General features: G+C 36.3%; 1 protein-coding gene, 1 long non-coding RNA gene and 1 pseudogene across 2 annotated transcripts; 2 read left to right on the top strand and 1 right to left on the bottom strand.

Moving 5' to 3' along the window:
- The first annotated feature begins 571 nt into the window (after positions 1 to 571).
- Positions 572 to 1,735, top strand: LOC145006122 (uncharacterized). The gene is made up of 2 exons (XR_013662800.1): positions 572 to 901; positions 1,573 to 1,735. It is a non-coding gene; the product is annotated as an uncharacterized LOC145006122 (long non-coding RNA).
- Positions 1,736 to 2,356: 621 nt separating this feature from the next.
- On the top strand, positions 2,357 to 5,352 carry LOC145006120 (pentatricopeptide repeat-containing protein At4g14850 pseudogene; annotated as a pseudogene).
- Positions 5,353 to 5,512: 160 nt separating this feature from the next.
- Positions 5,513 to 8,665, bottom strand: NSL1 (MAC/Perforin domain-containing protein). The gene is made up of 7 exons (XM_078965209.1): positions 8,120 to 8,665; positions 7,792 to 8,030; positions 7,483 to 7,672; positions 7,111 to 7,194; positions 6,784 to 6,967; positions 6,503 to 6,669; positions 5,513 to 6,274 (listed from the first exon to the last, which is right to left on the bottom strand). The coding sequence occupies exons 1-7, from the start codon at positions 8,390 to 8,392 to the stop codon at positions 5,588 to 5,590; spliced, it is 1,824 nt and encodes a 607-aa protein (XP_078821335.1). The 5' UTR covers positions 8,393 to 8,665; the 3' UTR covers positions 5,513 to 5,587.
- Between the last annotated feature and the right edge of the window lie 6,909 nt (positions 8,666 to 15,574).

Here is a 15,574-nt window from a genome sequence, read left to right on the forward strand (position 1 = left end):
TTAAGAAGCTAACAATAAAAAATAATAATAAAAAAAAAAAAAAACTTCAACACCATCAACCTTTGATCTTATTTGAAATGTCATGTGAACTAACGGAGTTTAAGAAGCAACAATAAAAAATAATTAAAAAAAAAACAAAAAAAAAACTTCAATACCATCAACCTTTGATCTTATATGAGACTACTATGATATTAACCTTAAATATAATGGTATTGGATATTAACTTATTAAAATATTATTTAAATTGTGTTCCATTTTATACACTAAAATAGATCACATGGTTACCCAATGTTTTATGTTTGATCATCACTTTTTAACCTTTTGATTGCTCTCAAATTAGTTGATATCATACTTCGGAACCGAAGAACTTATGTTTAGATATCTAGACATGTAGTACCCATGCTTATCTAAATTTTGTTTAATATCCACCATGTAAACAGAACTTGTAAATATCTTATTAATATTTTAACTATTTTTCTTAGCTCAAACTAAATAAAACTATAAAACACATAAAAATAGATCACATATTTATTTGTTTGAAGATAAGAGCAACACCGTTTTTTTTCTTAAATTATAAAGTAGAAATTCCGTGGGGTGGCCCAGCATACCACCGATTTCTGTCACTTAACACAACGGATAGCTTCTGTCATGAACGCTTTCTTTTTAATTTTCTTAAAAACATATATATATATTTAATTATTTATTTTTCTCTTTATAAAAAGCCTACCGAACTTCCGCAATCCTTTGATTGAATTTCACTCCACAGAAAAAGAAAAGAAAAGACAGTGATGGCGGTCGTTGAGTTCTTTGTTCTCGGGTGCACGGGAATCGTGATGTTCTTTCATGGCGCCAATTTCATGTTTCATGCTCTTGCTCGTCAAACCTCCATTCGATCGCTCAGGTAAAACTTACGAAATTCTGTTTGAATCGTATTAAATCGATTTAGTGATCATTATTGATGATTGATCGAGAGATTTTTTTAACAGTTTGATGATATTTAATTGATTACTTCACAACAATCGTATTAAATCGGTTTAGTTATCATTCGATAAAATTTGGGTGCGTATGAGGCTTAAGATTAAACTCGATGAAGATCAGATCTTAAATAGTTTCTGATTTGATTTAATGATAATTGATAAAGACGTTTCTTTTAACAATTGACTGCTATTTAATTGATTATTTCTCAAAATTGAGTTGATTTTGTTTCTCAAACTGTTCAACGAAATCAAGTCCCTATGAAGCTTAAGATCGACTCGATGAACATCGGATCTTTGATAGAGTCTGGTTTTTGTTGTTTTTAACATTTTGATATTAGTTTTCTTATTGGAATTTCTAATCTAATTTTCTACTTAATGGATTTGTGGATATTTCTGTACTGATTTGGCATTAATCATATCATTGATGAATGATGGAAATACCTTTCTAACAGTTTATTCATTCATTCAATGTTCATTCTCAAAATCACGTGAATAGAGCGTTGATTTTGTTTTTAGCATTTTGGCATTAATCATAACACAGAGGACATTAAAGTTTTAATTCTGAACTTCTGTTTGTTGTTTGTCCATTTTGCAGTTTCTTGGGATGTGTTTGGTAACGTGCAAATGTAGAGATGAGTTTATCAGAGGTTGGAATTCAATTTCAAGGGAATGGAATTGTGAATATTTTTGTATAATTTGTAGACAATAAATAAATAAATGAAGAGTTTGGAATAAATTATTGATGGTTGTTACAAAAAGTATTCTCCTAATTTAACAATGATGGAGTGACAGAGCTATTTGACTATAAATTATCCAATGTTTTCTCATTTAAATTATCTCAAAAAATATAATATAGTATATTTGAGGTAAAATGCATAAAAGTATAACCTAACCTTTTCTTTTTTGTAGAGAACTTTAAAAACAGAACTTTTAATCCAATTCTTTTTTTCGGAGCGATATAATATATATTAAAAAAAAAAAACTAAAAGAAGCTAGCACTACAAGTCACATAGAACAAATAACTAACGTGTTAGGAAACCAACCAACACAAATTCATACTATGATTCTTATGTCTATTACTAACCCATAAAAAAATAAATTTGGTTGTAAACACCACCTTAATCTTAAAATATAGTATAATTCGATCGGACACCATGTAGTTTTGATTGTAAACACCACCTTAACCTTAAAAGATAAAGTTAGTTTTACACCAAATTATAATAGGTGTCTTACATTTGTATCAACTTTTTTATTTAAATCAAAAGATAGAAAAATGAAGGCATTCACAATAACTAAAGGATCCCATTTGAATTTACTTTCAAAGTTAGAGGGGTTAAAGTGTATATGTATGTATATGAGACTTGTGTTTTTTCCCTCGACACAACACCTTGTGATTTTAACGTTTATTATATGGGATCCGAATCCGACCCATGTATCTTCGGCGATTATTTTCCCTCCACAATCCTCTTCAACCACAAATTCAACTCTACAAATCCATCTTCTCCGCTAGACGCATCCAAGCTCTGGCCATAATCACCGATAATCCACAAACTACAACTACCTTAAATGTCACCCACGATGCTGAATGGACACCCACCTCGATTTCCTACTCTAAACTCTTATCTCAATGCTGTCAAACCAAGTCGCTTAATCCAGGTCTACAAATCCATACCCACCTGATCAAAATCGGATTGGAGAATGATCCAAAACACAGGAATCATTTAATCAATTTGTATTCAAAGTGTCGGGTTTTCAGGAGTGCACGCAAGTTGCTCGACGAAAGTCCTGAACCAGATTTAGTTGCTTGGTCTGCTTTGATATCAGGGTATACCCAAAATGGTCTCAGTCAAGAGGCTCTTTTGGCTTTTACAGAGATGCACTCGTTGGGTATTAGGTGTAACGAGTTTACATTCCCTAGTGTCCTCAAAGCTTGCTCAATGAAGAAGGATATCATTGGGGGGAAACAGATACATGGAATTGTTGTGGTGACTGGTTTTGAAAATGATGTTTTTGTTGCCAACGCATTGGTTGGTTTATACGCAAAATGTGGTGATTTTTTGGACTCAAGGAAGCTTTTTGATCAGATTCCAGACAGGAACATAGTTTCTTGGAATGCATTGTTTTCTTGTTACTCAAATGTTCATTTCTTTAAAGAAGCAATTGATTTATTTCAAGATATGATTATTACTGGATTAATCCCAGATGAGTATAGTTTATCAACTATAATCAATGTGTGCACAGGTTTACAAGATATAACCCAAGGGAGGAAAATTCATGGGTATTTAATCAAACTTGGGTATACTTCTGATCCCTTTTCTTGTAATGCACTTGCTGATATGTACTCAAAAGTTGGAGACTTTGAAGATGCTAAAACAGTCTTTGACCACATTCCTAACCCTGATATAGTCTCATGGAATGCAATCATTGCTGGATGTGTTCTTCATGAATACTTCAATCTAGGTTTGGAGTTATTTTTGAAGATGAAAAGGTCAAGAATCACACCAAATATGTTCACTTTTTCTAGTGTTCTTAAAGCTTGTTCTGGATTAGGTCTCCAAGATTTAGGCAAACAATTCCATTCTATTCTTATAAAGTCAGAAATAGAATTGGATCCACATCTTTGTTCTGGGCTTATCGATATATATTCAAAATGTGGTGAAATGGATGATGCCCAAAGGGTATATGATATGATGCCACAAAAAGAGTTGATTGCATTAAACGCTTTGTTATCTGGACACTCACAAAATGGAAATGACATTGAAGCTCTATCTCTTTTTTCTAAAGATAGGGATAGAATCGGATTTAATGAAGCCACTTTACTTCCAATCCTCAATTCTTCTGCTAGTTTGCAAAATGTATATGTTAGTGAACAAATCCATGTGCTTTCTTTAAAAACCGGATTCCAATCCGACCCTTTTGTCCTAAACAGTCTGATCGATTCTTATTCAAAATGTGGTTATGTGGAAAGGGCAAAGATGGTATTTGACGAATCGGATATCGCTGACTTGGCGACTTTTACGTCTATGATATCTGCTTATGCTCAATCGGGACAAGGTGAAGAAGCTATAAAACTTTACTTAAAAATGCAAGATTTGGAACTTAAGCCCGATTCTTACATTTGTAGCTCTCTTTTAAATGCTTCGGCTATTTTATCTGCTTATGAACAAGGTAAACAAATCCATGTTCATACCTTAAAATCCGGTCTTTTATCCGATGTTCATACCTCGAATTCTCTTGTAAACATGTATGCTAGATGTGGAAGTATAGATGATGCTAGTCGTGCTTTTTTTGAAGTTCCCGAAAAGGGTATTGTCTCATGGTCCGCTATGATTGGTGGACTTGCCCAACATGGATACGGGAAAGAAGCACTTTCGCTTTTTGACAAAATGTTAAAAGACGGAATTGCCCCTAACAACGTGACTCTAGCTAGCGTCCTATCTGCTTGCAACCATGCGGGGTTGGTAACTCAAGCGAAAACATACTTCGAAACAATGGAGGGCGTTTTCGGAATTAAACCGACACAAGAACATTACGCGTGCATGATTGATATTCTTGGGCGTTCGGGAAAGTTAGATGAGGCGATGGATTTGTTAAGTCGGATGCCATTTGAGGCTAATGCTTCGGTTTGGGGGGCGGTTCTTGGTGCTGCAAGAACTCATAAAAACGTTGACCTTGGTCAACGGGCTGCCCGAGAGCTTCTTGTTCTTGAACCGGAAAAATCGGGCACCCGTTCTCTTCTTGCGAATATATACGCATCGGTTGGTTTATGGGAAGAGGTTGCGGATACAAGGAGGTTGATGAAAGATAGTAAGGTCAAGAAAGAGCCCGGGATGAGTTGGATTGAAGTTAAAGATAGGGTATACACTTTCATAGTAGGGGATAGAAGTCATTTTATGAGTGAAGAAATATTTAAAAAACTTGGGGAGTTGATGGATTTGATTCGTGAAGAAGGGTATGTTCCGGTTTTGGAAAACGATCTTCATAATGTTGCAAGAAGTGAAAAGGAGGTGCTTTTGTTGTACCATAGTGAGAAACTTGCGGTTGCTTTTGGGCTCATTGCTACTCCTCCAAGAGCTCCGATTAGGGTTAAAAAGAATCTTAGGGTTTGCATAGATTGTCATACTTTTTTGAAGTTTGTTAGTAAAGTTGTAATGAGAGAGATTATTGTTAGAGACATCAACCGATTTCACCATTTCCGAGACGGAAATTGTAGTTGTGGAGATTATTGGTGAAACTCTGATGTCGATGGATACCTGATTTCCATCTCATTAAGGGTTGTTGGAAGAATAATTTTTTTTTTTTTTTTTTTTTTTTTTTCTTTTTTTTTGCAAAACTCCCGTTATAACATTTTAATTCCATTTATTTATATTAACAATATAGTTATTTCCATTTTTTTCTTATTAAGATATTGTAATATAAAAATTTTACTCCGTTATAGCAGTAAATATTATATTGATGATAATAAACAAAAACACGTTATTTGTTGCATTAAAATTTAAACCGCGATAAAATTTGAACCTCTATAATCGTAGCTATGAATAAAAAATTACCAAAAAAATGTACAATTGGTAATCGATAACAATACAACAATGCTATACATTTTCTTTTGTTCACATAAACAACGAATCCTCGGACATTATCGTCAACAAAGAATACTTAACTTTGACTCTAATCCTTCCACCCTCGACACACAGTTTAGCTCCGGTGACCACCCAATACCCTGGCGGATCTTCCGGGCCCCTCACCATTTCCCTAGTATCAACAAAATACGACATTTTCGGTGCTCTCAAAGGCGGGCCACCCGGATAAATAGCCGAATTCAAATCCACCTTTACGGGCTTCTGATCAGGCGCATTGAGCCCTATACTAAACGGTGTACTCATCAATGTTGACATCAACCCCGATTTCCTAGAATGCATCGATGGTCCATCCCATTCTGACCTTCGGATCCTTGCGGACCCTACCATAGAGTATCCGAGCCTTAAAAAGAGGACTTTTTTCATACCTAAGCCTTTGACTTCAAACCATGCTTTTGTGACTATGGATGCTGAGTCATCGATGCGGGTCCCACTGTATTCAACGGGGACCGTGCATACGTGGGAGAAAATGCTCCATTTTACGGGCTCTAAGTAGCCTTTTCCGATTGGCTCGTCGGTTGGTTTGTAGGTGTAATCGTCTGACAGTTCGAGTGTTTTTGGGGCGGATGATAAATGTTGTAGATGGATGGCTAACCGGTCGCTTTTTTGTCCTTCAAGGTATAATCGCACACCTGTCACGGGCCTATTTTCTGAATCCACCTGTAAATAGATAAATTATTATATACTTTTAAGTTTATTTTTATTATTAAGACAATATACTTTGAAAAACGTACCCCAATTATAGCAATGAAAATTGTTTTGTATTTTGATGGCATTGTTATAATTGGTAGATTTTTTAAAACCACGATGAAGAAATGAAAATCGAGTGCTATAAATATAATAAATAAATGAATGAAAGTATGTTGTTATTTCTTGGCAAGATTTTACCTTTACAGTGTTGACATAAAGCCGAGGACCCAAGAAAGTGAACTGAAGTGATGGTGATGGGTTTTTCTTGCGTCGAGAGGCGAGTGGAAGATCGCCATATGCTGGGGCCCACTGTCGTGGTAACTGGAACTCGAGAAATTGATCAAGCTCCTCAATTGGTGGTTTATCTGTGTATGAATTATAAAATATGTTTTTAAGAAATTCCCATATACTTTTTTGACAATAAATATTCCAATTTTTGAACCCATATATATCAAGGAAAAACAGAAGTAAACACTCACATCGAAGGTAGAGATTAATCGCATGGCTTAAAAACCCACTACCACGGACCCCACTTAAAAGCGCGACAATTGGAATAAATGACATAGAAATGACATTAGGGGATTGTGATACGGTTGAAAGCCAGCTTTTGTGGCTTTGACCTTGGTCAATACCTCCGCGACGTACATGAATGCTGAGTAGATCCTAAACAAAACAGTCAAATGTCATAACAGAACAAGTTGTACTGTGTTTAGCATGCATTGGACATGGTCTGTGACACTGACGTCAATGAGACAAAATTCAAATATTTTGTGCCAGGAAAAGGGGACGAGGAATTAATTGCTTACATCGTTCTTGGATTGGGAAACAACAGATTGTCGTAGAGAATTCGCGAGTATTGGAGGGAGATCCCAAGCTACAGATCGTGCATCCTACATCACACCACGATTTTAGTAAGAATACAATTTGATTTTTATATTTTGACCGAAACCCATGTCAAATCAATTTACTTTACAAAGGAATAGAATTTAACACATTTGGTTTCAAGGTGATATCTTTCTGAGTTTCAATTCCAATGTGGATTGAGCTTCTTACGCCTACGTCTGTACGTGATTTAGACCTTACATAATTGTTTAGGTCATCCTGTGGGCCAGCTTAGAGCTTTTTACACAAGAAAAAAATTCTAATTTTCTACACTTTATATAATTTAGTCAACATACCTTTTGCTTTGAGCCCGAAACCGAACCTTCATATACATCTTCAGACAATTCATCATCCGCTAATTTCTTTAACAAATTCTGCACTTCAGTGGGCTCTAAATTGGAACTTTGTAGCTGCTTTAGGTAAATTACATCTTTACCCCCCATCTTTACCCCGACAACAATATGAGTACCATATTTATCTATAAACCTGACAACATAACCATTTTCATAGTCCGTTTAAGTTTAAGTTTTAACAACATAATTCTTTAAAAAACATTAAAATATCAAGATTTTCAAGATAGGGCAAAAGATCAAAAAATGTCATACTCAGCGAGAGCAGTGGGATCCCATGAAGAAGGCACTTCTTGCTTCACTTTCTCAGACAAGGAAATCTGGGATTTTGCTAATTCGATGTTGTACAATGTAATAAACCAGCCGTCAAATGCTAGATTCTTTGTAATCGGAGCGTCTTTTTGCCAACATCCTTTGTAACCGAACATTGAATTGAAGAACCCTGAAGGTATCTTTCCCGATAGTGATAATTCGTGATTGAATTGCTCCGACATCTGATATACATACATACATAAGATTAGAAAATTATTAGGCTTGAAATTGGAAAATGGAAATTGGAAGTCAAAGTGTGAGGTGAACTTACGTGATTGAAGGAAAGAACATCGGAATGGAACCTGGTACGTTCACCTTTATCGCACTTAATCGACGGGGAAACATTGGGGACAACGACGCCGCCGGGAATTACTAGATCTTTAGTTAGGGTTCCGTCGAGTTCGATTAGAGGTGACCCGGATGGACCGGGTTTACAACCGGTTAACCGGATATCGGAAGTGAGGTCGTAGCCGTACCCAATTACCGACACCGCCGTCTCCGCCGCTGATTGAGGATCAAAGAAATTCGCTTTGTAAATTGACATCTTACTTGTCTGAATATCTGCAGCAGGGGTCTCGAAATTTGAAATTTGATGAATCTAGAGGGAGAAGAAGGAAAAAAGGGGATTTCCGATTTCACCAAATTGATTCAATTCTTTCAGATGAAACTTTTACTTTGTGATTTGTTGAGTGTATTCAAAATGGTTTATTGGGATTCCAGTTGGTGGGTGTCTTCGTTGTTGTTTGTTGCGTTGTGGTGGGGTTCCTGAAATTGGACAGTGTGAATGGAGGTGGTGAACAATGGCGGCCGAATGGGTGTTGTGGGTTGGTGCCACGTGGAAATGCTTGTGGTTTATAAGAGTTGACTTTGAAGAGTCTTTGAAGTGTGAATTAAACATTGAAAAGTACCTTAAGACTGGTTCTTCGATGTCGAAAGTATCTTCCATATGAATCCAAGTAAAATTGGTAAGTTGTTGCTTTATACTTTATGTTAGAGCAATTTGTATGTAATGTTCTATTTAAGGACCCTGTTATACTACACAATTAATTGTAACAATAGAACATATTTTTCCAACGTCGTTGTTCTTAACTATAGTTTAACTTATGAGATATGATGCATTGATTTTTTTAAAAATGGATTGTATTGACACTACTTATAAAACAATTCTGACGACTCTTCCGTCAATGTAACCACTTGGGTTGTCAAATTTTCTTCCAAACATATGTTACTGACTTTTTTTGTCGATATTTGCTAAAAGTCGTCTCTATTAACTGAGAGCATATTATATTCCAGAGACTCATAATTTTGTTATCTTTATTAAGTTAGGCAACAAAATTATAAACAATCATTGAACAACCCAACTACAAAAACTTGGTAAAATTTCGGTATAAATCTTACCTTAATAAATGAAAATGACTTTGTTACATATCATTCTTTCACAAAATTAGTCCCTTTGTGTTTATCATTTTGTTATAATTAACCCGTTTACTACACACTAAACACATAATTTTAGTTTATTTATTTTTTGCATGTTTTTTTCTCATAATTTTCATTTATTTCAATTTCAAATTCAAATAAAATTTCTATTTAATCGTTCGTACTTAACATTTTGTTTTAATCAACCCGTATAATATACGGATCTCACAACTAATACATAATATGTGGAATTGATGGACCGGATTGGAGACTTGAAGTAGAGGGTGGGTGATTATTGATTTTATTTGTTTTTTTTTTTTCGTTTTTTCTAATTAGTGTTTCAAAAATCGTCGATTCTTAACTTCATGATTTAGGTGCAAATGATAATGCAACAAATACATCATTTTTAAAGAATTAATCGTAAGAATACATATAATAATAATAATATTTTTTAAACGATAGAAATTTTATAAAAACAAACTATGGCAAAAAGAAAAAGAAACAATAAAAAGAAACAAAAATTACAAAATGTTAAACGGGCAACGGACACCCAAACATTCCAATTACAATTAGATGTGATAAAAATTGACACGACACGAAACCCGACATGAAATAAATGGATTTGGGTAAGATATTTCAACTTGTTTAAATAAACGGGTTGACACGATACGACATGAAAATTAAATATGTAAGGTTAGGATTGAGAATTTCAACTCGAATATGACTAGAAAATGACTCGTTTATTTATATGCAAGTTTTTTAGATTATTTAAATAAACTAGAAAGATACAAAACCAAAACCATAAGTAAAAAAAAAAACCTTCGGATTGAATTGTTTTGTAATATTGAAATGACTTAGCCGTCTAGATTAAAACTTCATTCCAGTTTTTTCATTCTCTCACAAACTACCAAGTCTCTTTCATCACTCTCACATTCTCATGACCTTGTCATCCATATCTCCAACTCCCACTCTTTTAATTTTGTCATTTGAATTTGCTATGACTTCATTTATTCTGCCTCCAACAATTAGTTTTTTATTTCCGTCTGCCAAACTCCTACTTTTTCAACATGCTCAATCTTTTAACATCACATGACAAGACACATTTCAAGGTATAGCCCTACCCGAAACCCGACACGAAAATAAACGGGTTGATACGATACAACACGTTAATTAAATGGGTCGAGTTAGGGTTAAGCACTTTTCAACCCGTTTAGTGTTTCGACACGACATGATACGATTGTCACCTCTAATTACAATCACCAAATGACCCCTAAACTTTACCCAATTGTAAACTGAAGTGATAATGTAGTCCGCCGTTTTTGTAGGAGAAATATGAATTTTGTTGAAAATTTTACCGTTTCTCGTCACACCACGATTTTCCTTTTTTTTTTTTTTTGGGTTTTCCTAAAACTTGGAAAGCGATCGTGTTGTTCCTAGAAGGATGAGATAACCAAACTAGTCTTTGTTGTTCATCTTGACTGACCAAGTGATATGCAGCTCCTAGGTTGGACAAAGGATCTGTGATCAATATTTGATTTTTAACAACATTGTATTCATCCTTCAAATCCATCAAGAAACCATCAAATCTTTCCTTATCACATATCTCGACAAACTCTTTTGTTACACTACACGAGCCTCCATTGCATGTGCACGTGGGTATGGGAATTATTGATTAAACTTCATCCTATATACCTCTAAGCTTCATGTAGTAGGCAGAATCAGTCAAATCATCTTGATGAATTGTAGTAACCTTTCTTCTGAGTTCATATGCCTGTGGGGCGTTTTCTTTACCAAATCTCTATGCAAGATCCATCCATTGCGCTAATCAACTATCCTTTTACCATGATGTTGCATCTCTTCCACTTCATCAGATCTGTAGAATTTTCTTTAGGCATGGGTTGGCTTCCATCAATGAAACCAATCTTGTTCTTGCCAAGGAGCACATTCTTCATCTCACATTGCCAATCGCTATAGTTTCCATCGCAAAGTAAGCTTTCACCAACAAAATTTTGACCAGGATGGTCTGCTGTGGTGAGGAAGTATGGTGATGAGATATTCATCACCGGTTTCTCACTTGAAGTGTTTCCTTTCTCTCCACATCCGGTCATTGAGTTTGGTTAGATCTCCCAAGCTGTGACAACCCTATTTTTCCCAAAAGCATTGTGAACACTCGAAAGCTAAAAACAACGAAATTAACCTCGAAAATAAAGTGTTCAGGTATCTAAGTTGGGATGCATCGAATATTAGAAATCATGCCCAGGTTTCCAAAGACATAAAGAACACTCAAAACCGAGTTATATTGAAGAAATTATAACCACTCGTATGATTACGACTCGACGTTAAAACATAATTTGACGTAAAAAGTGAAATCTCGATAAAATACATTTTAGCCTTAAAGTATCTAAACAAAAGTCGTAGATCTCGTTGAAAGATGAGCGTGCATAAAAAGATCGCCCAATTTGGACCTCGTATGAAGAAGTTACGAATTTTCAAAGTTTCGTAACAGTAGTAAATGGCTAAAAACTCGGATTGAAGATCGAATATTATTTAGCTATCGCCACCTAAACGGAAGTTGAAGATCTCCTCGGTGGTAATAAAACAATAAAAAGACAAACGAAAACCGACGTCGAATAAAGAACCTATGCAATTTTAACGAACTTTAGGAGGCCCGGCCTATTAAAATTATATCATTAAAAATAAAGTCAAAACTAGCCGACGGAGTCTAAATGAAAGTTGTAGAGCATAATCTCACCTACGCGTGGATATAAAGAACGCGAAAAACGGAGCTCGTACGCGAAAGTTACGGAATTTAGAAGTTGGAAGCAGGGATTACGCCCTGCGTAATCTGGGAGTACGCCCCGCGTACTAGACCCAGGGTCGAGTCCCATCGGCCCGCCCAAGCTACGCCTAGCTAGCCAGGAGCCGTAAGCCGTGATGTATTTTTACGCCCAGCGTAACGACGTACGCGCTGCGTACGTGAGTACGCCCCGCGTACTCCTAAACTACGCCCCGCGTACGAGGCAATTCCAGCCTATAAATAGAAGGCTTAAGCTCGGGTTTTGGCACACCTTCACCAATTCTCAGACATTCTCCCAGCCCCAGAGACCCTTTTCTCACCTCGGTTTCCGCACTCGAGCCCCGACGAAAGATTTACGTTGCAGAAGTTCCCGAAGAGCCCGACGACGCAACTATCCGCGATCGAAACTCTGCTCAACTCTAGCCCCTCTCTTCAAACTTAACGAGTGAGTTCATACCCCTACTTTTCAACTCTTTTTCATGTTTTAGGGGGGGAAATACAAGTACAGTACACGTTAAAAGTATCGTTTTCTAAACATAAATGAAATTTCTAACTTCGAATATCGATACAAACATCTTATGTATACAAGGGCAATTATATCACTAAGTTATGTCTACGAAATGGAACATACTATCTGAAAAACTATAATGGGTATAGTTAGCAAGTCAATCCTACATTTTTATACAATTTGAAAACGAAACACGTTCAAAAAGGAGTAAAGTCATTTCATTGTAAATCTATTTATACTAGGTAATGTGAGACATTTAAACTTCAACGTACATTTTTGTATGCATTTCAAGTCCTGTATTATATACCATAATCTCTTGGAGGGAGAGCGTGATACTTGTGTATAGATCTATACGGGATTGACAATCCCGCACCTAAACTACTAGCTATAGTTAGACCGGCAGGTCTGGGGTGACAAATGTCATAACACTACAACACTTGAAGAATGTTGTTACAGGCCGTCAGTGTCAATAGTATGGTTATAAAACTCACATAAAAAGTATAAAACAAGGTTGATTTACAAGGGTCATATGTGTATCGCAGTATTTCTACATTATATTTTCATACTAAATTATTGTTATCAATTGTTTATAAAAGTTACTAACACAGTCCAACTTTGGAACCTTTTACATTTTACAAGAAAATATTGGATTTTCTAAAGATCTCGTTTACCAAATTACTACCAAAAGGAATATACTTTTCAACTCGGAACACTCATGAACTCACCAACTTAAATGTTGACACTTTTCAAAACCACTTGTATTTCTCAGGGGATCAGTGATACAGGTAAACTACCAGCTTTTGGAAGAAGGAACACAAAGGATGATTTTATCATTAAACATTTATTCATCATATTGTAATATTCTTTTGACAACATGTATAACGCAACAATACACGTTTTCATTGTTATATATATGATGGTTGTGTTACTTTCTTTGCAATATTCAATCGTTGTGATACTACGTGAAGTCATCCACCCCCGAATGTTTCCGCCATTCTGGTTTGGGGGTGTGACACAAGCCGACTTTGATGCCATGATAAATTTAGCAAGTGATAAAATCTTTTGTATTCTCATTAAATTAACCGCAGGAAAAACAAGAGTTTATATACTAAAGAACAAGGAAACCTACATAAACTAGTAAAGATAAATATGACAACATATATCCTAAATAAATAAAAGACAACATCAACAATGTATATGTATTAGAAACCTAAAAACTAAGGGGGGCATGGCCCCTCTTTGCCCCCAAGAGCCTTCGCCACTACAAGAAACATAAGATAGGAATTGGGTGGAGGTCCCATATAATGTAATTGCTAATATTCTACATAGAATTGGTCCTTTTGACATACTTGAGAATGCCCATAAAGTTTGCACAAGTTGGTATAAAATCTGTAAAAACCTTATGATGTGGAGAGTTATAGACTTTCAGTAAAGATATAAATAGGCTTAGGCATTCGTTAATTAGAAACTCTTTTCTCATAAAAATCTCATACCTCTATCCCAGTACAGACAAATGGCCGGATTTCCTTTACCAGGAGACCCCTACTACCTAAATCAAGGTAACGGCGGCTGGATAGAAGAAGACCCGGAGGAAGACCCAGAGGAAATCGAAGAAGAAATCGAAGAAGAAATCGAAGAAGAGGTCGAAGAAGAAATCGAAATCGAAGTCGGAGAGGAATACGAAGTCGACGAGGAGATCGTGGAAATTTCTAGCGGACCAGATTCCGAACCAGAAGTAATTGACCCTCCCATCCCCCATCCTCCAGTGATCAGGCCACATCAACCGGGACCCATTCCCATATGGGGAAGCCACCTTTACTACTGGAGCCGTCAGCAAGGCGCGCGTCCTCCATTTGGCATGTGTCGGGATTTTTACAACGTCAGTGGAGGAGGCTCCGCTGATCGGGCACTTCCCGTTGTCGTGAACGCTATAGCTAACCAGAACTACCAGGCAGACCAACAAGCAACCAGAATTCGAGAGATCAATGCTGCTACCCAAGGTAACGCCTCCGACATCAACCGTTTGGACGGACTACATGAGAATCTCCAAATCTACACGGGGACACTACAGAACCAAATGATAACAGCGCTAGATGACATAAGAGAGATGAAAGAACAACAAGCGGAATTCGAGAGGCGACTGATGGGAGTCAAACGGCCAGATGCCGAATCCAGCTCCAAACGCCACAAGTAGAGTTTGTTCAAGCTCCAACAAATTTTGATATAGACTAGGACCGCGGATAAAGTTTTTCTCTTATTTCCTTTTGTATCTGTAAAACGGAGACCTCTTAAATAGGTCAAATTTTCCTAGAAGCCTAATGAAACACACCGTAGGTGTGATATATATATATATATATATATATATATATATATATATATATATATATATATATATATATATATATATATATATATATGCAGTGCCTCTTTATATACCTCTCGAAATTAATTAAATTGTTATATCTAAATTGAAACCAAAAACTAAAGACAAAACAAATTACAAGATACGACTAACCCTCAATTACACGATTGTCAAAACATTAGAAACTTATAGTATTCATTCTTATTTTCTCTACCAGAACATGCCTCCTCGTAGAACAACACGCAGAAACTCAACTCCAGCACCACCTCCACCACCTCCTCCAACTATGGATGCAGCTATGTTCCAAACTGCTGTAACGGCCGCTGTAACCGCGGCGATGGCTCAAATGAGCAACAATGGGTCGGGAGGTGGAATAAATAGCTTTACCAACGGCCCAAGCCAAGGCCGTACTGGAATCTGCACTTACAAAGACTTCACTAATGGAAAACCTATTCCCTTTTATGGAACTGGAGGAGTGTTGGCTCTGTCCCAATGGATAGAGAAGACGGAAGCCGTATTTGAAATTTGCGCATGCCCGGAAGAAAGCAAAGTAAAATTTGCTGCCTGTACATTCTCTGAACGCGCCTTGACATGGTGGAACGGCCACGTCAAGACACTAACCCTAGTGGTGGCGAACTCCATG

The sequence above is a fragment of the Lactuca saligna genome, chromosome 7 (genome assembly GCF_052625555.1).
Source record: "Lactuca saligna cultivar CGN05327 chromosome 7, ASM5262555v1, whole genome shotgun sequence".
Taxonomy (NCBI): domain Eukaryota; kingdom Viridiplantae; phylum Streptophyta; class Magnoliopsida; order Asterales; family Asteraceae; genus Lactuca; species Lactuca saligna.